This window comes from Colobus angolensis, unplaced genomic scaffold (assembly GCF_000951035.1).
Source record: "Colobus angolensis palliatus isolate OR3802 unplaced genomic scaffold, Cang.pa_1.0 Scaffold90, whole genome shotgun sequence".
Classification (NCBI taxonomy): Eukaryota; Metazoa; Chordata; class Mammalia; order Primates; family Cercopithecidae; genus Colobus; species Colobus angolensis.
Genome location: NW_012122932.1, coordinates 5,794,558 through 5,816,581, shown reverse-complemented (window position 1 = coordinate 5,816,581; position 22,024 = coordinate 5,794,558). Strand labels below are relative to the sequence as shown.

At 43.2% G+C, this 22,024-nt stretch overlaps 1 protein-coding gene across 1 annotated transcript in view; it reads right to left on the bottom strand.

Annotated features, from left to right (window-relative positions):
- Positions 1 to 18,504, bottom strand: part of SLC36A1 (solute carrier family 36 (proton/amino acid symporter), member 1) — a 46,728-nt gene extending 28,224 nt beyond the window's left edge. Inside the window, exons 1-3 of the mRNA XM_011931627.1 lie at positions 18,284 to 18,504; positions 7,770 to 7,917; positions 307 to 397 (exon numbers count right to left, since the gene is read on the bottom strand). Coding sequence (XP_011787017.1) covers positions 307 to 397; positions 7,770 to 7,912 — 234 coding nt within the window. The 5' untranslated portion in view covers positions 7,913 to 7,917; positions 18,284 to 18,504. The remainder of the gene's footprint in view (positions 1 to 306; positions 398 to 7,769; positions 7,918 to 18,283) is intronic.
- Between the last annotated feature and the right edge of the window lie 3,520 nt (positions 18,505 to 22,024).

Here is a 22,024-nt window from a genome sequence, read left to right as displayed (position 1 = left end):
AGTTCATATTATTGACAGAAACTGCTCGAGCCATCTCAGTACATCCTCTCCACCATGAAGTAAGCTCCATGAGGGCAGGAATCTTTAATTCACTGATGTATTCTAAGAGCTTAGAACGGTGCCTAACACACAGAACACTCTCAATGAATATCTTTAGGTGAATGAATGTCTGAATTCTGCTGTCAACTGAATTTTTTAAAAATGCTTCTCTATTTAAAATGTTTTAAAGCAAGTACATTTTAACAACAACAAAAAGCTATCTCCTAAAATTTGTCACCACTCCCCTCTACTGATGCAGAGCCTTACCATGATGCCTGCATTTTTCACTGCCAGAGGGAGCCCCAGGAGTCCTGTGCCAATGTTGCCTTTTAACAGGTGGATCAAGGTCTGGAACCATCTGAAATGGAAGACAGCCAAAGAAATGATAACCATGACAGTTAACTTTTGTTAGGATCTCAGTGCTTTATATGCATTATCTTATTTTATTTCCACAACAATCTTGTAAGATTTTATTTTATAGATGATCAAGCAGTTTGCCCAAGGTCACACAGCTAGTAAAGGGCTGGGGCAGGATTCAAATCTGGGCAGTCTGACTCCAGAGCTCCCCCTCTTATCCACTGTGCTGTAAGTCCTCACTCTCTGTGACATTTCTGAGAATCCCTTCTCTCAGAGATTAGACCAGAGGGGTGCTCCAACTGACTGCCTGCTCCAACTCTCTCCAGACACTCTATCTTTTCCAAGTATATTTGGGTCTGGTTCTAACCACTGAACTGACCATTGTAAAGGCTCAGACCTGGCTGGGTGCAGTGGCTTATACCTATAATCCCACCACTTTGGGAGGCCGAAGCAGTGGATCACCTGAGGTCAGGAGTTCAAGACCAGCCTGGCCAACAAGGCGAAACCCTGTCTCTACTAAAAATACAAAAATTAGCCAGGCATGGAGGCATGCACCTGTAATCCCAGCTTCTCAGGAGGTTAAGGTAGGAGAATCACTTGAACCCGGGAGGCAGAGGTTGCAGTGAGTCAGGATTGCACCACTGTATTCCAGCCTAGGCAACAGAGGGAGACTTCATCTCAAAAAAAACAAAAGACTCAGACCCCAAAACTGCAACAGAGGATGACAAACCAAACTATTATGGACAAACACTGGTGAGAGAACAGAGGAAATTAAAAAAAAAAAAAAAATAGAAGCCCCAAACCCTGTAACAGAAAGATACAAAGTGAATACCGTAAAAGTCACACCATACCATCAGAGGCCAGAAGTCCCTGATACACTTTGTATTTAAAAAAAAACAAGAAAAAGTCAGGCCAGGTGCAGTGGCTCATGCCTGTAATCCCAGCACTGTGGGAGGCTGACGTGGGCAGATCAGGAGGTCAAGAGATTGAGACCATCCTGGCCAACATGGTGAAACCCTGTCTCTACTAAAAATACAAAAATTAGCTGGGCGTGGTGGCAGGCACCTGTACTCCCAGCTACTCAGGAAGCTGAGGTAAGAGAATTGCTTGAATCCGAGAGACGAAGGTTGCAGTGAGCCGAGATCGTACCATTGCACTCCAGCCTGGGCAACAGAGCAAGACTCCATCTCAAAAAAAAAAAAAAAAAAAAAAAAAGTCAAATGCCATAGAGTCCTAGGATCAGAGAAGCCCTTTCAGATAGTCACCTAGTTTACTCTTCTGCTGTGAGGGCAGATTTGTACAAACTGTCCCCTTCAAGCTGCAATGGTAAAGCTTCTCACACTTCCTCATTCATTTTTTTCACTCAACAAATGCCATCTACCACATATAAAGCATTGTGTTAACTGCAGTGGTGAAAATAATTATGAATCTGGTATGGATCTCAGCCTCCAGAAATAATGTCTTGGGGAAAATAAGGGAACACATTAATCACCACCAAAAATAGATAGATTGTTGTCTTTAAGAAAAACCCAGCAGCTGGGCACAGTGGCTCACGGCTGTAATCTCAGTACTTTGGGAGGCCAAGGTGGGTGGATCACGAGGTCAGGCCTTCAGGACCAGCCTGGACAACATGGTGAAACCCCGTCTCTACTAAAAATACAAAAAATTAGCTGGGTGTAGTGGCAGGCACCTATAATCACAGCCACTTGGGAGGCTGAGGCAGGAGAATTGCTTGAACCCAGGAGGCAGAGGTTGCAGTGAGCCAAGATCGCACCACTGCACTCCAGCCCAGGTGACAGAGTAAGACTCCGTCTCAAAAAAAGGAAAACAAAGAAAAACCCAAGAACAGAGACCAGGGAGAAGGGAGGCAGGTGAGGCTTTGTACAGAAGAGACCCGAGCTGAGCCCAGCAGCACAGGCAGGAGCTGCAAATGTGCTTCTGGGGAAAAAGACACCACTGGCAAAGAGAAGGGCTTCGGAACAGCACCCTTGAGAGAGACCTGGGATGGGAATCAGAAGGAGTAGTTGGGTTTAGCTGCCATTCGAGTTAGGGTGAGGGTGAGGACAGAGGCAGGAAGTTTCTCTTTTTTCTGCAGGGAATAGGAACTCATCCAAGGGGTTCCTTGTCTTCCTACTATGCTGAAGACAAGAGGGGTGGTCATGTCTTCAGTTTCTATCCATTGTTACCTCCAGAAGGATAGGAAACAGGTCAAATACAGTATTTCTGCCCCAAATCACTTAGGATTTGGCCCCTGGCGCTGTCTGTGGTTCTACAGAACATGTAACCTAAACCCCTCAAAACTGATGTTGACATGCATTTCTTCAGATCTGCAATCCACTAGAAACTCAAAGCAAGTAACACTTGTTACTCATATAGGCCATGAATAAGACCCATCTACACCCCCTGGAAAAGAACTTCACTTTAACCTTTCTCCTTTTACCCTGAGGGAAAAAATCTCCTGATCTTCCTAGTGTCCCCATCTTTTTCAAGAAAGACCAAGGAAACTACTTTGCTTCCACATGAGAAGAGGTTAAGACGTCCTGAGGAAACAGCTTAAGCATTACACGTGTCTACAGTAAATGCATTATCAGTATCCTGTGGCTGCAAGATAATGGGTTCAGTAAATTTCTATCTTGACAAATGTTTAATCCACTTAAGGGCAAAGGTAAGCACTGTATCAAACCCACCTACCTACCAGAGACCTCCCCAAAATGCCTCTGAGCTGGCTAGCATGAGATACTAGGTCCCTCGCCCTAGCTCTGCCATCACCTTCATATGACAATTCCTCCCCTCCCTTCCTGGGCCTGCTGTCTCATCTGTATGGTGAGGGAACCAGACTAGGACAAAATGATCTCCACGATCCCTTCAGCTCTGAAATACCAGGACTCCAAGCAATTGACCAAAATTACTATTTTTAATAGCTGGCCCCAAGCTGGGATTACCCAGTACTGTGTGAAAAGCACAAAATCAACTTCACGAACAGTGAAGTCTTAACTACAAGGGAGGACTATCTTTCTGAAAAGGGAAGGCAGAAGCCTAGCCAATCTCTGTACTTCCATTCATGCTCCATCACTCATTCTTAGACTTTTTGGTCTCAGGACCCCTTTATTCTCTGATAAATCACTGAAGATGCCAAATAGCTTTAGCTGATGTGGATTACATCTGCTGATCTATACTATAATAAAAATTAAAACTGAGAAAAATTTTAAAATATTTAATTAAAAAACAACAGTAGGTTCATTGCATGTTAATACAAATCATTTTTTAATGAAAAAGAACCCTATTTTCCAAAAAAGAAAATGTGATAAGAATGGCACTGTCTTTTTCTTTCCCCCCAAATCTCTTTAGTATCTCACTCAACAGAAGACAGCTGGACTACCTACTTCTACGCTGACTCTACTGTTATATGTTGTTGTTGAAATTCATGAGAAAAGTTTATTTTCTCATAGCCATGCAGTTGGAAAAGGAGGAGTATTTTAATGGTCTCCACAGACAATTATGGCAATTTTTCTTTGACACTTCTCCAAAATGCAACACATGCTAATGTTTTAGAGGTTACCTGCAATGTGGTCTGGGCACAGTGGCTCACATTTGTAATCCCAGCACTTTGAGGGGCCAAGAAGGGTGGATCACCTGAGGTCAGGAGTTCGAGACTGGCCTGGCCAACATAGTGAAATGTCGTTTCTATTAAAACTACAAAAATTAGCTGGGCGTGGTGGCCCCTGTCTATAATCCCAGCTACTTGGGAGGCTGAGGCAGGAGAATCGCTTGAACCTGGGAGGCAGGGGTTGCAGTGAGCCAAGATTGTGCCACTGCACTCCAGCCTGGGCAACAGCACAAGATTCTGTCTCAAAAAAAGAAAAAAAAAGAAAAATCCATTGGTGATCTTGCTCTTTCAATGGATCTTTTACCCACACAGAATTCCTAACATCATACTTTGGTTGAGTTTATACAGATCTTCCAACTCTAACATCTTCATTATAGATCAATAATACCAAAAAGTCACATTTGTTAATATCACCACTTATCTCATCAGAAAAGTCTTCAAGTAGAGGGGCTATCAGGCTCATGGCACTGGATACAAGTTTTTTTTTCCCTAATTTTGCTTGAAAGTTTGAATTTTATTCTGAGCGAGAGATATGTATTGTCTATTATTTTCCTTGAGGTAATGAGCTGATTTCTTTCATTTTCAAGAAAATGTCTTACAAGTACTCAGGTCTGAATGACCTACAGTTTGTTAGTTGTTCTTTCTAGTTCTATGAAAAAAAAAGCAAGTTTGGTTGACAACTCAAACAATCACTTAAAGTCTTTGCCTTGAGACAAGTAACATATTTTGGTACTCACAGAAGTACTTCATGCATACTTCCCATTTTGCCACACAGAATATTAAAGACCTATACCGAAGGTTCTCAAGTGTTTAAATGTTAGTAATCCTACTGTTTCATCAAAGACATTCTTAAGTGCAAAGGGCTTTTTTTTTTTGCGTATGTGTGGCAGTGAAAAATACAATGACAACTAGTGTAATTTGGTGCCACTGCTTTGATTCATTCTACAGTGAAATTTTACCCACCATTGCTTCTACATTATAAGTGCAAATATCCACAAGTGAAAAGGCAGATAACATCTTAGTATTATTGTGAAGATAGTTTAGCCTCATAGACTTCTTGAAATGGTCTTGGCAAGTCCAAAAAGTGTGCAGACCACATTATGCAAATGACTACTCCAGCTCACCTTTAGATAACCAGTTTCAGTCTGCTGGTTTCAGTCTGCATGGGGAAGAAGCACGGAGGACTGATATATATAATGGAACTCAGAGGCGCAACAAGAAGAAAAATTTTCCCAACAGCATAAAATGAGGCTGTCTTCAAAGCAGTCAATAGCTTGACAACATCAAGTGTTAGTAAATAATCTCACTGAACACACTAAGAAATAACTCACAGGTCGGGCATGGCGCTCACGCCTATAATCCCAGCACTTTGGGAGGCTAAGGCGGGTGGATCACTTGAGTCCAGGAGTTCAAGACCAAATGGGCAACATAGCAAAACCCTATCTCTACAAAGAAAAAAAAAAAAAAATACAACAGGTAGCCAGGTGCATGCCTGTAGTCCCAGCTACTTAGGAAGCTAAGGTGGGAGGATCACTTGAGCTCACGAGACGGAGGTTGCAGTGAGCCATGACTGTGCCACTGCACTCCAGCCTGGAAAACAGAGCAAGACCCTATCTCAAAAAAATAAAAGGAAATAACTCATGAAACTCATGGAAGTGTCTGGGGTTCCTATTTGCACCCCCTAACTAGGGGTTTTTACTGAGCCCTCGACTTCTAGAAGAGCCAGGTGTGTGCATGCATATGTGCAGTAGGTGCAGAAGTACTTCCATGTATTTTGTTCCTTGGCAAACTAGATAAAAGGGTGGGGCAAAGCAGAAATATAAAAGGAATCCAGCTCAAAAACTTGTCCCTAATACTTCCTACCTATTAAAAGATTAATTTAGGTAAAGAAGGTCCTCCAAATCAACCTCTACCTTAATCATACCTGGCATGTTTTCTACAAAAATGCTTGCGTGGATCCTATGCCCCAGGCTGGAAGTACTCAACCAGTCCTCTAAGCTCTAGCAAATTACTTTATCTTGTACCACCTGTAATGGGACTGTAATACCTGCCATCAACTACAGATGGGCTTTCCTCCTCACCTACATTGTATCACAAAATCAGGGCAGGAAGGGAACCTTGGAACAAAGTGTATCCTGGAAAATGTCACAATACAAGCTTGAGGAAGTCATCTGATTTGTTCGATTTCCAAGAAACAAGGACATATTTTGAATTGGCCGTTAATTATAACATGATGTAGAGATAAAAGATATATTCAGAATAGCTAACAGGCATGCATCAGCTTTCACATGTCCACAACCTATGAGCTACTATCCTACAGTTGCGAGTTGGTAGGTTTTGAGCTTCAGAGAGGTCTCTCTAAAAATAAAAATCCAGATCCCATCTGGTAAGTATTGCTTAGACAAGTTGATATCTGAGATCAAAAAGGAGCAAAAATTGCAAAGGAAACTACAGAGAGGGAAGCTTAAAAGTATCTTATGATAACGAGCATGACCTCTGAAGGGAAGCCATCACATGCCATTGGCTGTGTGTGGAGCTGCTTCTGCATGGGGGCTGCCAATGCTGATAAGGTTGGAGGAAAGAGGGGCAGGGTGATCCACACTGCTGCCAGCTGTGCTCTAGGCAATCTCCCACCAGCTAACTCCCACTGCAGGCTAATGGGGAATCTACAAAAACATACCCCTGAGAAATAAGCCACAGAAACCGAATCTTAGAGGACTGGTTGAGTACTTCCAGCCTGGGGCATGGAAATCAGCTGGTAGTGGTGATGGGCCGGGAATGTGGACAGACCACATCTTCTAGTTCCACCCCAGTTCACAAGAGAAAATGCCCTGTACCAGGAGACAGTGCACGCAGAGGGAGCTTCTCCAGTGATGAGCTCCAGGAGAAGCTTCCATGGTCCACTTGGGCAGTCATCAGGAATGGCCCAAGTCTAGGACATGAAGGATCTCTCAGTAAGTCACACTCAATCCACAAGGAAACACAGAAAGGCTGATAGCTAAGTTTGAGGAATAAACGGAAGGGCTGCAAAAGCTGAGATGCTGGGACACAGAGAAATGTCAGAAGTCTGCTGAGATCAGGCATAGCTGGGAAACTCAATGGAATAGCAAAACTTCCTCTGAATTTTCTAATTCAAGCGGTGAGCCCCACATAGCCAGCATAGCTTCACAGTGGAGTCCTCAAGTTTTCCTTACATTTGGGGCAAGTGAGACCTGAAGAGGGCCAAACTCAGCCCAGATGAGTCTGGGGTTCCAGTTTCTGGAGACAAGATGTAAGCCCTCTTTGGAGAATGCAAAGTCTATCTTTCCTTTCCTATCAACCCTGAATTTTTTAAGCGCAGAAGTTAATTCTCTCTTCCCACTTCTTCAGTTAAACAAATAGTGATTTGGTGATGAGGCAGAAGTCAGGGGGAGACTTTGCAAAGGAAGCTTCCGATTATGCTTGGAGATTATTTGGGGTTCTAGCACAGATGACACAGTTCTAAATTAAAAGAATGTCCTCTGTAGATGCTTTTCCTAAGTCCAAGCTCTTACTTGGCACCAGCCTTGTGGGGCCAACACAGCTGAAAGGAACAAAGAATAAGAAACTGCCTAGAGAGTGGCAGCCCAGGAAGGCAAATCTCAGCGCAGTCGCTCGCCCAATCTCTTCATTGCTGACCTTCATCTGTAAAGTGGAGGACTGATGAAACTGGGGAGGAAAAATAAGTCCAAGGGAGATTTAGGAACACGAATCCCACCTGGGAGAGGAAAAGGTAGCAGCTACTCACGTTGTGCTGTTGCTTTGACCAAAGCGCTGGTAGGAGCCCGGGGAGGAGAGGTTGTTGAGGCCTTCCGACGGGCTCTCCTCGGGGCTCACGTCCGTGGAGCTATAGTCGTGGTAGTCTTCATTCCGAAGTCTCTGCGTGGACATGGCAGCTGGGGAGACAGGGCCAGCATTAAGACCTCCCGCAGCTGGAGCCTTTAGCTCCATGTCTGCGATGGCCTCTGGGGTAGAAGCTGTCATTGTCGGAGTTGCTCACTGTGACAGCTGCACTATGGATTAAGTATGAAAGTGCCTGGTACCCAGGGAAATGGAAAAGTGCAAAGTACACAGGGGCGGGCTGAGTTTACTTGACTTCTGACTCCCATCCTTCCCATTGGTATACTCGGTGCTACACTCATCAATTTCTCAATTTTCCAGAGTACAGCTAGACAAGGCAGAAGTGAGGCACTGCTTGGGAGGAGTGGGCGAAAATGAAAGGGAAGTGCTTCCTGGAAGCATTCCCCATTCCGTAGGTCAGGATTATTGACTCCTTTCTCTGAGCTAATTTCTTGGACCTTGTGCAATAGTTCGATTTATATATATATATATATATGCACAAGCTCGTGGGGGGATGGAAATCTGGGTATTTCTCTATTTCTCATTGTATACTATTTTTCCTCTGCCTTCAATACAGAACACGTTTCACTCAAGAAATCCCCTCTGGGCCAGGCGCGGTGGCTCACGCCTGTAACCCCAGCACTTTGGGAGGCCGAGATGGGTGGATCACCTGAGGTCCGGAGATCGAGACCAGCCTGACTAACATGGAGAAACCCTGTCTCTACTAAAAATACAAAATTAGCCAGGCGTGGTGGTGCATGCCTGTAATCCCAGCTACTCAGGAGGCTGAGGCAGGAGAATCGCTTGAAACTGGGAGGTGGAGGTTGTGGTGAGCCGAGATGGCACCACAGCACTCTAGCCTGGATGACAAGAGTGAAACCCCATTTCAAAAAAAAACAAAAAAACAAAGAAAACAGAAATCCCCTCTGGATCATCCAATTCTGCTCAAACTCCCACCAAATCCCAGAGCTACACGTGCCGTTCTCTTTCTCCTTGCTGTGGCCACAGGCTGATCCTATACTCTTTGGAGGCCACCAGTTAACTCTTATACCCTGACCCTGGGACTCCTTTCTTGCTGCCAACCTGAGTACCCAGAAATGGCAGCTGAAAGCAGGTCAGAGGAAAACCAGGAACCTGAAGGGTGCTCACCCTGGCCCTTGTCTCAACATTTCCCATCCACAACCCTTCTTCCTTTTTATTTTTATAGATGTGCTCATTTTTAAAATGGTGAGAGAAAAAAATTCTCCTTTCAATGTGTTGGGAGGATGGTGAGAGTGGTGTCCCCTGGGTGGATTTACTCAGAAATACTATTAATACTACACAAAAGAGAAGAGCAAGGGCTTCTTTAAGATACACAATAAGGACACATCTTGGGAGTGACGTAGGCCCCTAGAATCCTAGAGACCATTGCTAAATGAGCCTTCACAGGTCACGCTAAGCCCCACTTTAAAGATGAAGAATCAGTCAATAATCACCTTAAACGTGAAGTAACCTGCCTTGCGACAGCTAGGTAGTGCCAAGCAGAAAACGTTATCTCCTGACCCCTGTCTGAATCTGCAAACATCTACTCTATAGAGTGCCAGTTGCTATGAGAGAGCATTACAGCACAGGGAAGAGTCAACTTCCTGCTCTTCGAGAACCAAGTGGCAACAAAATGGTACATTAATATTAAAAATGACAAAAACCCTCCCGACACTTGGCAGACTGGCACAGCTGCTTGCCCGTGAGACTGTCCTCCGGCATGGGGCTGGATGCCCACCCTAAGCCTGGGCACTCTATCTCAGCTACCTTGAGAGGAGACAGGATCTCCCAACTGCTGTCACAGCACCCCACCCTGCCCTGACACCCAGCACCACCTGCCACAGGATGGTGCTCCGCCGAAGCCTCCCCTTAGGTCCAGTCCCAGGGGACTCCTTTGGAAACACCCCAGCCTGGCACCAGAGAGATCCATGGGAGATCACATTTTCTCTCACCAACTGCAATGTAGGAAGGACCCCCAAGCTATCTCACAAGGGAAGTATCTGGCAAAATGCCAGCAAAGGACCTGGCAATCCCAGAGAGGACCCTGCCTAGCTTCACTGCCAGAGCCACTTGGCTAAAAATCTATGACAGCCTCACTTACTCATGAGCTAGAGGAATTCAAGGACACCATACAGCTCTGGGGCATATAAACTCATTAGAGGGTGGGGAGAAAAAAAAAACTCTGAAGTATCTTAACACCAGCATTGAAACCTCTTGCTATATAGGCATAAGCTCGTAAGTCAGTTTATAGGCATATCAGGAGGCCGAGGCGCCAAGCCTGCCTCTGTCAACAGTTTGCTTAGTACCTCTGAACCATTTTCAAATGTGCAAAAAGCACGGGATGTAAACTAAAATACCTCTCAGCTCCCTCTAGCACTAACATTCTAGGGGTCCATGAACATAATTATTTATGCAAACAGCAGCTGAGTGCAGTATCTCACACCTGTAATCCCAGCATTTGGGGAGGCTGAGGTGGGAGGATCACTTGGGCCCAGGAGTTCAAGACCAGCCTGTGCACCATAGTAAGACCCTGCCTCTGGTGAAAAAAAGAAAAAGCTGCTAATTTCTAGTCCCAACATACCAAAAGCATCTGAAGACAGAACCTTCCAAGTGAATCTTATGAAAAAGAAAAGAAACTTTTTATCTGAAGAATCCCTTTAAATTACAGGTCCAGAGAGGCACTAAAATGTGACAGCAATCACGTCTCTCTCCCGCCTTAAGTTAAATAATTACCTCTTGAAGCCACTTGCTATGTGGGTTCTAGACTGATACCACTAAGTCATATAATGCTAACACTGGACATCATAACTCATAGCCTATAGTCCAACAATGTACAGCCCATCACCAATCCATGCTATTTTTGTAAACTGATGAGAATTCCTGTCATATCACTTTGTATCAGTCCTCTCCTTGTTCGCTTTTGCCTTTAAGAACCTGTGGTAACAAAGGTCGAAGGAAGCACTCCCCCAGGCAACTTGAAAGTGTGTCCCGGGCAGCTGTCCTCACTTTGGTTCAAGTAAATTGTTAAAAATTGCATTTTGTGTCTCAGCTTCTTCCTTTAGGTTGACACCTATATATCACTGAAGGTGAAAGGATGGAATACAGGGACTCATAAATTGCCCAATCCTTCCCTAGCAACCGAGAAACCACTCTGTTGCCTACTTGGTACAGATGTTCAATTTATCTCAAACACTGTAAAGAGCCTTCTTTACGCTGTGTATAAAAACTGAAGTTACCCACTGCAGAATATTGCTAAGAAAACTGCTCAAGGAGAAGCTGAAATCTATGGAAGGTCCAATAAGCCTGCAGGATATGGAAGATGTGGCTTAGCAACTGCATGCATATTGAAAAAAGAAAAAAAAATCTGCTTGGAGTTCTGGTTGATGATAAGCTCAACAGAAGACAATAATATAATCCGAGATACCAAATAAACCAACACAATTCTAGGTTGCATTAGGACATGAGAGAATCACGGGTGGACATCGGCTCCATCCATCCCACATGCTAGTAAGTGGACATCGGCTCCATCCACTCTACGTGCCAGTAAGTGGACATCTGCTCCATCCATTCTGCATGCTAGATGTTACACATGGGTAGATATTACACAACTCAGAATTGCCAGATAATGTGTTCTCTTCCAGGCAGCATGCTATAAACGGGATAACAACAAACTGTGGTATATCCAGGGGTCAGAACTAGGGTCAAGAGGGGTAGGAAACCAACTAATATGAGGAATGGTTGAAAGCACTGAGAAGGTTCTACCTAGCAACTTGAGGGGTACACAACCTGTCTTTAAAAGCTGTCACATGGATTAGACTTGTTATTTGGAGCCTCAAAGGTCAGGCAGAGCTAGGATCAGTATGTGGAGAGTCAAGAGGGCTGATTTTTTGCTAGGCGTAAGGAAGAACTTTCTATCAATGACAGATCTGTTCCAAATAGAGCAGATCACTCTGGGAGAAAGCCTGTTCCCTTATCCCTGAAAAAAATCCAAGCAAAAGTCCTTTCTCAGAGTGGTTATGTAAGGATTCAAGCATCAGACGGTGGGCACAGCCACTCCCTGGAGTTCTTTCTATGGCTCTTTCTGGAAACCAAGGTCTCCTCCTGCTGCTCTCTGTCTATCCCCATGAGTGCTGGCATCCACGGCCACGCTGCCCTTGGGCTCCCTTTGATGAAATCTGATAATCAAGTCTACTGCTGCAATCACCAGTTCCTGCCCTATGGGAGATTTTAATAGTACCTAGTAACTGTCCAAATGAGGGTTGTACTATGTGAGAGTTGAAGGCAAGCTTGTCCTTCAGATTCTCGAGGACAATGAACAGAACACAAAGTCAAAATCTCCAGCAGATATTTAGACTCAGAAGAGTGAGCAACTAAGAAAAGTCTGCAAGTTTGATGGCTAAAAAATAAAAATAAAAAATGTAAGTGTATAAACCTTAAAACATTTCCTTCTTTTTCCTTTTAGCTGTGTAAATAGATAAGAGTTGCTCTTCAATCTACAAAATATGCCATTTTTAACTTGGCACTAAAAATGAGCAGGTGGAATCACTTTGTGCAATGGATGCAGTATGGAAAATGTATGTGCAAATTGAATTTTTATTTTTAAAAATAAAGTACATGTTATTCTATTTTTAAAAATAAAAATTTGCAGGCATTAAATTTTCCAGAAGTGGGCAATTTTAAGGGGAATTCTACAGTGGTTTTTTTTCAAGGCAAGGCCAGAAATTTTTCTAATAAATTCAAATGCTAATGTTCCCATTTTAACAGCATGGGATTTAGGACTTAGGAGAACATAACCTGGCTGTCATTCTAATCCTAAAGTTGTTTTCTTATTTTGATACAGAATTGAGAAGATTGCATTAGATGATTTCTAAGTACACTTTCACTTCTAAAGTTTCAGGATTCCAATTTCAATTTTTTAGTGATTGGTTTCTTCAAAATAAAGGAGGATTAAGACTCAATAGATGGTAACATATTCTAAAGTTGTACCATCCAGTACAGTAACCACTAGCCATAAATAGCTATCTTACACTTGAAATACAGTTGGGTAAAACTGAAATGTACACACACTAGATTTCAATGAACTGGTACCAAAAAAATTGTGAAATATCCTATGAATTAATAATCTTTACACTGATTATATATTGCAATAATATCTGGGATATATTGGGTTAAAATGAAACATACTTCAATAAAAAAAAAACATTTCTGAGTCCAACTTGATTCCACCTAAGCATTTTATTTTACTTTATTTTTATTTATTTATTTGAGACAGAGTTTCACTCTTGCTGCCCAGGGAATTGCAGTGGTGAGATCTCGATTCGCTGCAACCTCCGTCTCCCAGGTTCAAGCAATTCTCCTGCCTTAGCCTCCTGAGTAGCTGGGATTACGGGCGTGCACCACCACACCTGGGTAATTTTTTTGTATTTTTAGTAGAGATGGGGTTTCATCATGTTGGCCAGGGTGGTGTCAACCTCCTGACCTCAGGTGGTCTACCCACCTTGGCCTCCCAAAGTGCTGGGATTACAGGCATGAGCCACCACGCCCAACCTATGTTTTGTTGTTGTTGTTTTGTTTTGTTTTGTGAGATGGTGTCTCCCTCTGTTGCTCTGGCTGGAGTGCAGTGTTGTGATCTCCGCTCACTGCAACCTCTGCCTCCTGGGTTCAAGCGATTCTCCTGCCTCAGCCTCACGAGTAGCTGGGATTACAGGCGCCCACCACCCCCAACCTATGTTTTGTTGTTGTTGTTTTGTTTTGTTTTGTGAGATGGTGTCTCCCTCTGTTGCTCTGGCTGGAGTGCAGTGTTGTGATCTCCGCTCACTGCAACCTCTGCCTCCTGGGTTCAAGCGATTCTCCTGCCTCAGCCTCCCGAGTAGCTGGGATTACAGGCGCCCACCATCACGCACGGATAATTTTTGTATTTTTAGTAGAGATGGAGTTTCTCCATGTTGGCCAGGCTGGTCTCAAACTCTTGACCTCAAGGGATCCACCCATCTCAGTCTCTCAAAGTGATGGGATTACAGGCACGAGGTGTTTTATTTTTAACTAGCTTCCTAGGTCATCTTGATTATAGGTAGATTTATATAAAGCACTACAAAAAAATATACAATCTTATTATGATAGGTACCCTAGGCCTTACCTCCTACCAGAATTCATGCAATGGTGTCACTTGTTTGCAAGCTAAAAGTGTCATCCATTATTCTCAAACAATTACATCGGTTTGGACTTTGGAACTCAGAGGAGCAGCAAACTCCCCAGATGTATTTTCTCCTCTCTGTCGATGGAATTCTAAAAACATGAACAAGGACACAGACTGTATTGCTATGTGTGGTCTACAGGGAGGGAAGTAACATGGTTTGACTTCTACATAATTTGTTTTTAAAACAGCATTGGATAGAATTCCATCCAACTTACCAGAGCAGAACATTCCATAAATTGAGACTTTTTCCTGTAAGAGTCTGATGCTAGAACATGCACAGGGCAGCTGCTGACCTCAGCAGGTTCTGCACAAAGCAGCTGCTGAACAGGCAAACGTGCACACTTTTACTCACAACCATGAAGACCACTAAATGTTAGGGCCAGGTATAACTTTAGAGAAGATCAAGCTCCAGCTTCCTTCTTAGGGGTCAGAAAACCAGGGTCCACACATAAAGGCTGACTCATTCAGGGCCCAGGTAGTCAAAGATTTGAGATGAGAATCTAGCAAACCAGCATCCCAGTCCAGTGTTCTTTCTACCACACCTTAAATTATAAACCCTCCTTAAAATCTCCCTGCGAACAAAGCTGGCCTCAGAGCCTGGGGCAGGATTAGGTCTGCAGTGGGTATTCTTCATAACAAAAAGCACCTGAGTTTGTAGTCTGCTAGTGTGACTCTGAGCAAGTTACTTCACCTCCCTTTGCCCCAGTCTCCTCCTCTGAAAGATATCATTAATAAGAGCTACATCACAATATTGTTATGAAGATAGATAAGAGGAAAAAATAAATAAATGTTAGATATGTTGTCTAGAACACAATAAAACCTCATTAATGATAGCAATTGTGATTATCACTACAGATAAGTTCAAGCACAGGAAATGAGAAAGTTCACTGAACAAAATCTGCAGTATGGGCTCCATTTAAAACTGGATTGTGGAGCCAGGTTCCTATCTTGCAGATGGCGATCTAAGTGGCATGAACATCTCAGTAACCCACAGACAGTTTTCCTAACTTCCCTGAAAAGGAAGGCACAGAGGGGCTCTTCCTACTAGAGATAGTCATTAAGAACTAGCCCTGGGGCCAGGCCTGGTGGCTCACATTTGTAATCCCAGCACTTTGAGAGGCCAAGGGGGGAGGACTGCTTGAGCTCAGGAGTTCAAGACCAGCCTGGACAAAATAGTGAGACCTCATCTCCAAAATAAAATAAAATAAAATAAATAATAATAATAAATAAAAAACAACTGGTCCTGGGTGTCAAGGCTTCCAAGAGAAATGTTTTGGGGGATTTTTAAACAACCCGAAATGCAGCACCATGTGGTTCCTATTTCAGCCTATTTACAATGCCCCGTGTATCGGCCCCCATGCCCATTAAGTAGAGGCTACCTTTATGTGCTCATCACAGTAAGGCCTGGCCAAAGGAGAGAGGTACAGGATTCTTCCAAGGCCTGGGTGGAGGTAAACAGACTCAGTGAGAGTTTCCTCTATGGGAAACAAGAGAAGGCCTGGATGGAAATAAACAGATTCCACGTGAGTTTCCTCCACGGGAAAAAGAAAAGCTGGCCTAGGTATGAGTAGTGTTAATCAGTCATGCACTTCAGAACAGGTTATCAGCACCAGGCCAGGAAAAGCAGAAACAGAAGACTATTCACTCATCTGACCTTTGAAGAGGTATCAAGCATTTAAAGAACTGAGACACTCACTAGAGGAGAGAGGATGGTGATAAAAGAGAAAAAACAGGAGTACTTAACATGAGAATAGTTACCTGACACAAGGTTATCAATAGAAACAAAGTAATCACAAAATTAGACGTTTTCTCCGTCCACTCTACATGCTAGTAAGTGGACATCTGCTCTGTCCATCCCACATGCTAGTAAGTGGACATCTGCTCTATCCACTCTACACGCTAGTAAGTGGACATCTGCTCCCTCCATCCCACATGCTAGTAAGTGTACATCTTCTCTATCCACTCCACATGCCAGTAAGTGGACATCTGCTCCTTCCATCCCACATGCTACTAAGTGGACGTCTGCTCTGTCCACTCTACATGCCAGTAAGTGGACATCTGCTCCGTCCATCCCACACGCTAGTAAGTGGACGTCTGCTCCGTCCACTCTACATGTTAGTAAGTCCAGTCCTAGAACGTCACAGACTCTTGAGTTGAAAGAAAACTTAAAACTTTGTCTAGTCCAACCCTCTACCCAACAATCTAACTTCATCTACAACATCCCCAAAGTAATTGTCCAGAGATGATTACCTCCAGTGACAGAGAGCTCTGCGCTCAGTATTCTAATACAGGAGACCACTAATTCTTTGAAAGTTTTTACATTTACCAAACACCCTTCCCTTATGGCACTTTCATCTATTGGTCCCAGTTGTAGTCTCCAGAATATTACAAAATAAATGGAATCCCTTTTTCTTACACTGCCTTTGGCACAGAGACAGCTCTGAGCACTTCGAACTGCCACAAGAGGAGGCTGAATGAACAGCTACAGGACTTAAAGGGAAAACAAGCACTCCAGAGCAGGCAAATATAAATGATACAATCAGAAAACAAAGGGAGAGGCTTAATGCTGTTATCAGCACTGCCTCTGCTGCATGTAGCCTCCATCCCCAGGCAAACACAAAGTGAAGGACAGAGCCTTTTGTGTCCCTTTCTACTTGACTTCAAGAACATCTTTAAAGAAAACATGTTCTAAATGTACAAGTTAATTACTGTAAATGAGGCTCTAGACAAGAGTCAGAAGAGGGCCCTGATCATGTTTAAAATAATAAAAGACAGTTAAAAATCATTTTCAGTTGTTAGTATTTAGCTTAGACATAATACAGTGATAGGAAGAAAGAGAAGGAGGATTTTATGGCAACAGAGGAATAAGCAGAGACAACTGCTTCCTAGACAACAGTTAGGTCTTGTTGCAAGGCTGATACTCAGTGTACACAGGGGGTAAAATCTCTCTGAATAAAAAACCAAACAGACCCTGGTCAGTGGCACTGGCTCACACCCCTGTAATCCCAATACTTTTGGAGGCCAAGGTGGGAGGATCACTTGAGCCCAGGAGCTTGAGATCAGCCTGGGCAGCATAGTGAGACCGCATCTCTACTGAAAAACAAACAAAAACCCAAACCTAGAAGGATGCACAGCATCCAGATCACAGCAGAAGGTGCCCTTAAGGATTCAATTCCATCACTGTCTAGACTGAGAAACCTAAACACGAGTCACGTAAGATTGCCAGGTAAGCGGCAGAGCTAGGACAAAACGTCCTGATTCCCCAATCTCTGTTCTGTCCATTGCACCACGATGCTATCTTCAGCAAAATTCAAATAACTGCAAAACATCCATCCAAATAAGCAATCCTAAATCTGACAAGTTACAGAAAAAATAAAGCAAAGGTCTTTACATTCTTCAAGTTAATGTTAGAGCTCTCCACAACCTCGGCTCAGCCACCTATCCTCCCAGGAGCACACTGCGATTCATATTTCATATTTTGGTGTGACTTACACAGAATGCAGGACGGTTAGAAACCAAACCTACAGAAGGATGAGTTTGCAGAAAAATAATGAACAAACAGGGAACCACACCCAGAGCCAATCCAACCCCAGCGGTGGAAAATGCAGATAGCTAAAAAGGGAGAGGACTAAAAAGAGAAAGGGACAGAAAGGAGTGCCTTTTCATATGTCAAGTTTCCCGCAGGAGGCAGCGTGGTGAAAAGCACACAGCTGCTGAAGCTTAGGAATATTTGCATTCTAATCGCGGGTCTCCGATTAACTCTCTGGATGACCTTAGGCAAGCCCTTACCCCTTCCTGGAGTAAGGGCTCAGTTTCTCCAACTGTCCTAGGAGGGAGCTGCACCAGACGACTTCCCAGGGTCCTTGCAGTTCTGACCCAAAGATCCATTATTAGCCTGTCCCGAGCAGGGCTCCCGCAGCGGGTAAGACATTTACTGGAAACAGCTGGGGCCCCTTTGCGAAGCGTGAAAGACGCCCCAGATGGTCGTTTGGGTTGTCTTCACCATCTACCCCAGTTTCCCCCACCTGTCAGTCAAACAGGACGGTGAGATCCCAACCCCACGAGGTCAAGGGAGACAGCGCGAGGGACAAGGGATCTCCACAATTCGCCCAATTCACAGAGGGGTGCCAGCGTCGTACCGCAGCTGCGGCCCGGGGACACCGAGGAGTCGCGCACCCGCAGCCCGGGCGGGTCCAGTGCCTGACCTGCAGCATCTGCTACGCCGGGAGGAAGGCGAGGTGGGTCCTGCCCAAGGCGGCGAGCGCCGCCAGCCGGAGCTCGTCAGTGGAGAAACTCACTGCTCGGGTTCCGGCCCCAGCTCAGGCTCCGGCTCTGGCTTCAGCACAGCCCACCCTTCCCGGCTTCAGTGTCAGCCCCTATCCATCCTCCTTTGCTGCCCCGGCAGCCGCTTCCGGGCCTCGTCACGTGATCCCACCGCCCACGCCAGAGGCCTAGGTCACGTGCTCCCTTGCGCGGCCGCGCCTTTTTTTTTTCCCTCACTGAGCTCCGGAGCTCTGCTCCACAGCACCACCTGGCGACCTATTACTGCCACTGCTGGGAGAACTATGTTCCGGGGAGCTGGGGACTGCAAGTAGGAACTGAACGCGGCATTGATCTTGGGCATGGGACAGAGTCCAGTCGAAGAGCACTGTCCCTTGAGTTGTGGGTTTGTGAAATATTGCTAAGTTTTACACTGGCTGTATTTTCTTTTACACGTCTCGATGAGTTTGTATTGCTTTTATAATAAATATGCATTTTTTAAAAAAAAATCTTCCAGTCAATTTTTCAGAAGCATACAAAAACTCTCATCTGTGGTTGCTACTGGAAATGGAACTGTGGGGGTAGGGCAACGTTATCTTTTAATACATTTAAATTTTTAAAGTAACATTTTTAAATGGATGGCAACATTTCAGTATCATATTATCTAGGCTTCTCCTTTTACCTCCTGTTACAGATTTTTCCTTTAACAATTATGTAACAAATAGGCTTGAAGTCAAAAACTGTCACAAGAGACAGAGAAGATCATTGTTTAATGATAAAGGGGTCAATTCATCAAGAAAACACAATTGTAAATATATATGCATGCAAAATTGGAGCACCTAAATACATACAACTAATATTAATGGCCACGAAGGGAGAAATAGATAGCAACACAATAGTAGGAAAGTCAATATCCCACTTTCAACAATGGATAGAGCAACTAGAGAGAAAATAAGAAAATAATGAATTTGAATTGCACTTTAAACCAAATGAACCTAACAGATATATACAGAAATTTCCATCCAACAGAAACAGGATACACATTTTTTCTCTAATACACTTGGAACTTCTCTAGAATAGACCATATGCTAGTCCAAAAAACAAGCCTTAAATTTAAGAAGATTGAAATCATATTAATATTCTTTCAGATCATAATAATATGAAGCTAGAAATCAATGACAGGAGGAATCTTGGAAAATTCACAAATATGTGGAAATTAAGCAATTTTTTTTTCTTTGAGATGAAGTTGCACTCTTGTTTCCCTGTCTGGAGTGCAATGGTGCAATCTTGGCTCACTGCAACCTCTGCCTCCCGGATTCAAGCGATTCTCCTGTCTCAGCCTCCCAAGTAGCTGGGATTATAGGCATGTGCCACCATGTCCTACTAATTTTGTATTTTTAGTAGAGACGAGGTTTCACCATGTTGGTCAGGCTGGTCTCAAACTCCTGACCTCAGGTGATCTGCCCACCTCGGCCTCCCAAAGTGCTGGGATTACAGGTGTGAGCCACCGCACCTGGTCCCATGCTTCTAAACAACCAATGGGTCAAAGATGAAATCAAAAGGGAAATTTAAAAAATATTTTCAGACAATTGACAATGGAAGCATAACATACCAAAGTTTATGGAATGCAGCAAAAGTAGTTCTAAGAGAGAAGTTTATAGCAATAAATGCCTACATTTAAAAAGAAGAAAGATAGCAATTAGTTTAACATTACACCTCAGAAAACTGGAAAAAGAAGAGCTCACAAAACCCAAAGTTAAAAGAAGAAATAAAGAGCAGAAAAGAAATAAATAGACAACAGAAAAAAAAAAACAGACAAAATCAATAAAACTAGAGTTGATTTTTTGGAAAAAATAAAATTGACATACCCTTTGCTAGTCTAAGAAAAAAAGAAGACTCTAATAAAATTAAAAAATGAATGTGGAGACACTACAACAGATACTTCAGCAATAAAAAGAATCATATGGGGCTATCATGACAATTATTTGCCAACAAATTGGATGACCCAGAGGAAATGGAGAAATCCCTAGAAAAATACAACCTACCAAGATTGAAATCAAGAAGAAATGGAAAGCAGACTAATAACAAATAAAGAGATTGAAGATGAGACAGGGACTATCTGACTTTCTAGTTTTCTGTTTAAACTTCCCAACAAGACCAGGTGGCTTCATGGCTGACTTCTACCAAACATTCAAAGAAGAATGTTTGTTACTAAACTCTTCCAAAAAATGGAGCTAGAGGGAATACTTCCAAACACATTTTATGAGGCCAGCATCACCTTGATACCTAAGCCAGAGAAAGACACCACAAGAAAAGAAAATTACTGGTTGATTTCGCTAAAGCAGTTGGTACAAAAATCCTCAATAAAATATTTGCAAATAGAATTCAATAGCAATCAAAAAAATTATATAGCATGACCAAGTGGGATTTATCCCTGGCATGCACAGCTAGTTTAACGTACACTAATCAAGCAATATAATACATCATATTAACCGAATGAAAAATGAAAACCACAAGGTTATGTCAATTGACCTGGTAACAGCATTTGACAAAGTCCAACATCCTTTTCTTCCCTAACCCCCACTCCAACATACCTTCTTGATAAAAATTTTTTTAAAAAAACCTCTCAATAGTTTAGGTATAGAAAGAACATTCCTCAACATAATAAGGTCATTTATGAAAAACGCACAGTTAACATTTTAATTAATGGGGAAAAACTGAAAGCTTTTCCACCAAGATCCAGTACCAGTCAAGGATACCCACCCTCACCACTTCTATTCAACATAGTACTAGAAGTACTAGCAAGAGCAATCAGTCAAAAGAGCAAAAGAAAGAAAGGCATCCAAATCAGAAAGAAAAAAGTAAAATTATCTTTATCTGCAGATGACATGATCCTATATGTAGAAAACCCCAAAGAATAAAAAAAAAAACTGTTAAATTAATGAATTTAGTACATTTCCAGAACATAAAAATCAACATACATGACTGGGCACAGTGGCTCATGTCTGTAATCCCAGCACTTTGGGAGGCCAGGGCAGCGGGTCACCTGAGGTCAGGAGTTCAAGACCAGCCTGGCCAACACGGTGAAACCCTGTCTCTACCAAAAGTACAAAAGTTAGCCTGGGGTGGTGGTACATGCCTGTAGTCCCAGCTACTCAAGAGGCTGAGGCAGGAGAATCATTTGAACCTGGGAGGCGGGGGTTGCAGTGAGCTGAGATTGCGCCACTCCAGCCTGGGGGACAGAGTGAGACTCCATCTCAAAAAAAAAATTATAAAAATCAATAATATTTTTATACACAAATAATTACCTATCTAAAAAAGAAATTAAGAGAATGATTTTATTTGTGATAGCATTAAAAAATACTTGATAATTTAACCAAGGACATGAATAGTATGTACACTGAAAACTATAAGACAATGATTAAATAAATTGAAGAAGACACAAATAAATGAAAAGATATCCCATGCACATGGAACAGAACAATTAACATTGTGAAAATGTCCATACTACCCAAAGCAATATACAGAGTCAATGCAATCCCTATCAAAAGCCCAATGGCATTCTTTACTGAGATATAAGAAACAATCCTGGGGGCGGAGCAAGATGGCCGAATAGGAACAGCTCCAGTCTCCAACTCCCAGCGCGAAGGACACAGAAGACCGGTGATTTCTGCAATTTGAACTGA